General features: G+C 50.1%; 1 protein-coding gene across 1 annotated transcript in view; it reads right to left on the reverse strand.

Annotated features, from left to right (window-relative positions):
* The window catches only part of for (cGMP-dependent protein kinase for), a 182,900-nt gene extending 179,080 nt beyond the window's left edge, over window positions 1-3,820 (reverse strand). Inside the window, exon 1 of the mRNA XM_037414181.2 lies at window positions 3,233-3,820. Coding sequence (XP_037270078.2) covers window positions 3,233-3,624 — 392 coding nt within the window. The 5' untranslated portion in view covers window positions 3,625-3,820. The remainder of the gene's footprint in view (window positions 1-3,232) is intronic.
* Between the last annotated feature and the right edge of the window lie 2,180 nt (window positions 3,821-6,000).

Raw genomic sequence — 6,000 nt, forward strand, 5'->3', positions numbered from 1 at the left:
TATGAGTACATGCTCAAAGCGAACTGAATTTGTGCGCCGCAATACATCGGACAGCCGAAGCACGGAATATATCCGCAGCTGTGCGTACCTAGTCGATTACGGACAACGACATGTTCTCTTGCTGAGAGCGCAACTTTGCAATTAAGAGATCGGACTCGATCATGTAACTCGTGTTTCAGAATTAGGAAATCAACGCGTGACAAGACGCATGCGTACACGCTCAAAGGGAACTGAATTTGTGCGGCGCACTACATCGGACTCGTGTAGCCGACACGGAGCATCTCCGCAGCTGAGCGTACCTAGTCGACTACGCACAACGACGGGTTTTCTTGGTACACTGGATAGAGTCGTAGCAAGCGGTGCGCTTTTTCTAACATATCGTGACGCCCCGCCGCGGTGGTCTTGGCTAAGGTACTCGGCTGCTGACCCGCAGGTCGCGAGATCGAATCCCGGCTACGGCGGCTGCATTTCCGATGGAGGCGGAAATGTTGTAGGCCCGTGTGCTCAGATTTGGGTGCACGTTAAAGAACCCCAGGTAGTCGAAATTTCCGGAGCACTCCACTATGGCGTCTCTCATAATCATATATGGTGGTTTTGGGACGTTAAACCCCAGATATCAATCAATTAACGTAACGTGCATGCCCAATCATATCTCAGAAGTAGCGTCTCCCTGCACAGTTTATCACACCGCGACGACGGGTACGCTACGGCACTCGCCACGTGTCAGCACGATTCATATACTTCGGACTCGTGTATATACCAATACTAAACGAAGGCTGGACTCTCGCGTACCTGTAAAAGGGACCATGCCCGGCAAGCCGCCGTCGCATGCGGGGCGGCTCTCTCGATATGTTATGTCTTGACGCCTGTTACAAAGTCGATGAAGTTGACGGTACATGTGGTTTACGGTGTGCCAGTAGAGGTTTAGCGGCCTCCCGTCGGCATCCGCAATGCCCAGTATGCACCGGTACGCGGCCGAGGGTGGCCGCATCTCTTTTGTCGACCTAGAACAGCCTTGGCTCTTTTCATATGGACACGCACAGCTTGCCGAAAATCCATGGGCCACTGTTCGACAGACAGGCCACCGTACGAATTATCCATATTTTGAGCGTTCAATCTTCATATATACACGCACCCGAACCATATGTATTGTGCTGACACAGCGAGGGAAAGCGCAGTATCTTCGTCGTCGCGCCTGGTCGACGCGGCACGATCAGCTGTGCAGGAAGACTCCCTGCTTTTGAGACCCGACCGGATACGATCGGAAACGGAAAGCGCACCGCCTGCAGCGACTCTATTCAGTTCCCCCCCAAAACGCGTCGTTGTGCATCGTAGACTACGTACGCGCTGCTAAGCAGATATTCCGTGCTTCGGCGACACGAGCCCGACGTATATTGAAACGCGGCGCACGAATTCAGTTCTTTTTGAGCGCGCACTCGTACGCGTGTTTGAGCGTTGATTCCCCAATTTTAAGACACGATCTAGTCTGGCCTCTTAATTGCACACCTGCGCACACAGCGAGAGAAAGGGCCCAGCTTCAGCAACGCACGTTGCACGTTCATTCAAATGATTAAACGTCCAACGTCGCACACGCACTTGCGAAATGCACCGCGGACGACACAGAGCCCTCACGGGAAAGGCACATCTACAGGGGCAAATTTATCTGCCAAATCTGCCGGTCGCCAAATCTGCCGGTCGCCTGGCAACACTGACCCCTAAATCTGACAACAGATTTATGCAGCGCCAAACAGAACCTTACCACGACTCTGCTCTTGACATGCTTGAACATAGAAAGAAGCTAGGCTATAGGACCGGTGAAAGGGCATGTATGCCTCTACCATCCCTCATTTTCAGCTTTGTTTATATTCTCGTCAGTTTTTTGAGAAGCTAATCGTCCACTCTCCAGTGCTTTAAGCATGAGCACACCAACAAGCTAAGCACTTGTGCATTGCATAAACACGCGTGACAACGAGGACCACTAATCAGGTAACTTCGGCACCAATATTGCATGGGAAAGCTACCTTTCGCTTTAGTATGTACAGCAAGAAAGAACCATAAATGGCTAATGCGGGTACGCCGTCATCTGCGCATAAGCAACGTTTTTTTTTTTTACAATATGCAGAAGCCTGCTCACTGCCCTATTATCTCGATTATTTTCAATGATTATTTCGATGTCCTATTATTCCTTCGCTCTGTTTTTTTTTTTTGCGAATGACGAAGCTTTTTTTTTTTTTTAAATATGAGTCGCACAACATGTCACCATGAGCAGAAATGGTAATGCGCAGGTGGGGGAAAATAAAAACGAATTCAAGAAAAAGATCCAGCCGTGAAGTGTAGAGGAAGCGATAAATGTAAAAGCGCGAGTTTCGGGACGGAGAATCGTACGGTCGGCAGGTTATGATAATCAGCGCGGCGCTCGCCGCTGCAAGAGTCCTCCGCATTCCTTTTCGTGCCTGCGCCCGGAGCGAGTCGAGAGAGCGGGTAAACAGGCAGCTGGAAAAGCGGCCGCCGCCGCCGCTCCTCCCGCTCCCCCGACACCGCTAACCGCCAACTTAGCGATCTGGTGTCCTTGGCTCCGGGTCAGCGATATGAGCAAGTGCCGCTGCAGCAGCAGCTGATCTCTCCATAGCCACTGGTCGATAATAAATAAATAATTAAAGAAGCTCCGAGATCTGGGTCAACAGAGTTAATTGCACATTATAAAGTTTTTTGGGACAGGAAGTGAGCTTATATAGTAATATATATCTTAGTCACGATGCGAGCGCTCGGGCCTTAAGGGCCGAAGCGATAGTGCACAATTATCGCATGCAGCCTATACACGAGAATACGTCTTCCACGTGACATAAATTAGCAGTGGAAGAATGACAGCTAATGCACCTGTTCCGCATCGAAGGAGCAATAATCGCCCCCACTTTAGTTCTGTCATAGCTTTTGTACTCACGCTCCAAAATGCTTCCAATATTTGCTACATAAACTCGTCCCCGGCTTAATTGCTCTACATGGCGACCGGCCAAGGAGCGTCGGCTAGCGACTGGTCATGCGATTATCAAGTCTCAATTTCTTGCGCAATGCAGAAAAGCACCACGCGGTACCGTTGGCATAGGGGTTTCTCACGTGTGAATCGCATGCTCCGTACGAGCCGGCAGCAGAGATTAGGGGTGCACGAAGTCGCCGACTCCCCAAGCTTTGCGTGGCTCGTCCGGGCGACGAATGAAAGAAAGCGGGCACTGACCTGTCAGATTTCGGATACTCCTGGAACTTGGTCTGTATGAGGTCCTGGATGCTGCGAAGCGATTGCGGCTCGGCCGAGATGCCCTGAGCGCGCTCTTTGCGGCGTCCAGAGCGGCTGTAGCGAGCGTTGTACGGGATGAGAACCGACTGAAACTTGTCCAATTGGCTGCGCAGCTGCAAGATCTCTTCATCACGCAACGAGATGACCTGGCGCAGGTCATGGATAATCCGTTCTTGCTTGAGCACAGCATCACGCAACTCCTCCAGAGTGCCCATGCTGAGAAGAGCAGCTGGACACGAGGACGGCGGCGAACTCTCGTCGCACTCCAGCTTGCGATCGGCGGCTGAGGACAAACAGATCACCACCGAACGGCGCGGCCGCGAAGGAAACATACGAACAGCGGGCTTTTCGGCTCAGTCGTTGACGCTCATGCCGGCCTCGGCGTTACGCGAGGTTCGTGCCCTTCTTCCGACGGCTACTTCGAGTTAGGACACGCGACGACGCACTTGTTGCCGACGGCCGATCTCGCCGATCGGGCCACGCACCAGACGCCCCTGCCGCCGCACACGCGTTCGAGAGGCCTCGTTATCACACAGCTACGACGCCGCTAGCGCCGCCCCGTGACTGACGCCGCAAGCTGTTGTGAAGGACGGCCGGTTTAACATCCAGGCGGGCTGGCGGGCGCGTTGAGGCAGCGTGTTCCGTGCCGGCTCTTTTCCGTGAGCGCAAGCCAACTCTCCCTGGTATCGTTGCGTGAATGGAATATTTGCGAAAATATTCCGCGCATAGAGGAGGAAGATATCTGCCCACCAAACGTTATTGTAATAAATATTATAACGGCAAAGTGTGCCATCGAGCGGCTGACGTGTATCATCGTGTTGCTGGTTTTAGGATGAATACTTCACACTCTTAATAGAAAAAGGTTGCAGTACTTACTAACTTCGGTTTAACGACTACTTGACACACATGTTACCAACGTGCTAATAAGTGAAGATAGGGATGGATATAGGTTAGTAACCTTTACTAACCTCGCCGTTACAAATCAGTAGCTGTTACTACTCGTCTCGCTGCTAGCTAATAAAACATAGGTAGTAACGCACACTGCCTCCCAAAATTAACGTACAACTGTGATCATTTGACCTCGTGAATCACTCATTCTTATAACGGTCAAAATCAGAAAGGTCAACATTGCAATTTATCACTGGGTTATTTAAGAAGAGATTCTCATAAATAATAACGGCAGGCATACACAGCGACAAATGTACGCGACACCTATAATTTATAAGCGCTTTGCGAAACTCATTCGATCCTGCGAGCAGCTACGCTTTAGCGTGTATAGTTTAAGTTATGCGCTTATACCTAGATAGCGTACAAATTTATTAGGTGCACAAGGTAACGCACCGTAGGACTTTTAATCAAACGTATTCAGATAAGCATTATATTATATATATTTTGCATTATACCGCTTCAACGTGGCCTAATGTACAAGACCCAAGACGAGGTGCTAACCTAACTAATATCTTGTCAATGAACTTGAGTGGATCCCATGTGAGTGGTTACAATAACCAGCAGTTGTTCCGTGTACGAATGCAACCGATGAGCAAAGCTTAATGGGACGCCAACGACTATGCACCTGATCTCGCTGCTGGCTTTCGTGAAGGCGGTAGGGTGGTGAGCGGGTGGGGAGAGCATTTGCTGCGTTCGGTGGCGGGAACGACTGAGAGAGTAACCCCCGAATGCCGAGAGGTTACTTGGCTCGCGACTTCGACTTGACTTGAGCAAGTCGGCGTGAAGCAAGCAGCGGACTTCAAAACGCCCAAGTCAGTCTTCGCGTTTCATGGATGCTCAGGCTGTCTTGCTTGGTCAAGTCAAGAACGAGCTTCAAAGCAGAAACACGCTGCACGCCTGCTAACGAGGGTAATAATGAAGTTGTTCGCGTAAGGCATGCATTACATAAAAAAAAACCATACGTTTTAAAATAACTATAAAAACGAAGGGCCACAAGCATATTCTTGCCATTTTACGGCTAACGAGCGGCACGTGGTGCCTGCCGTCACAGCGATGCGCAGTGTTGCTTCTGTAAAGCGTTCGTTGCCCGCTGGTTTTAGTGGCCACCCAAATGCGGGGCGTTTCTCCACGGTTGCTTGTTTGGAGGCGAAACAAGCATCGCGTTGGGTTCTTCCGTCGTTTTTTTTTTTTTCAATCGAACGCCATGACATGTATTTGTGCTGACCTGGCTCACGAAGTGACGCGATTTTCACGGTATTTGCCTTTCTGTTCGCCTGTGTGCATGCCTGTAATGGGCTAGGTCGCAATTATTATGAAAAAAAAAAGAAGTTCTGGGAACAAATGTGATTCGTATCCTTTTGTTGAGCTTGCTAAACAAGAGAAAAAGCGGGGGTCAGGACATTGCCCTCAGCAGAATTCTGTCTCGTGGGGTGCAGCAATGTATCGCTGCATGATGGTGACACGGATAAAAAAAACCGTGATAGGGGCACCTCTTTCTTATGTGTGTGTAATTTTACGTAGCGTTGTGCTACAAGCGATGCCTTTCTGAGCGAGAAACAGCGCCCTAGACGGGACGAAAGGATAGACGAGGCACACGGACACAGCACCGAGTCATTTTTTTTTTTTTACCGAAAGAGACAGAAAATGTCGTTGTGTTATAGAAAAACAGAAATAGCCTTTGCGGTTACGGAACACTTCGGCGTTGTCGACACCGGGGCTATTAATACGCACGTGTGTGTAGTCGACACAACCTGTAACGC

Source organism: Rhipicephalus microplus, chromosome X, assembly GCF_043290135.1.
Source record: "Rhipicephalus microplus isolate Deutch F79 chromosome X, USDA_Rmic, whole genome shotgun sequence".
Lineage (NCBI taxonomy): Eukaryota > Metazoa > Arthropoda > Arachnida > Ixodida > Ixodidae > Rhipicephalus > Rhipicephalus microplus.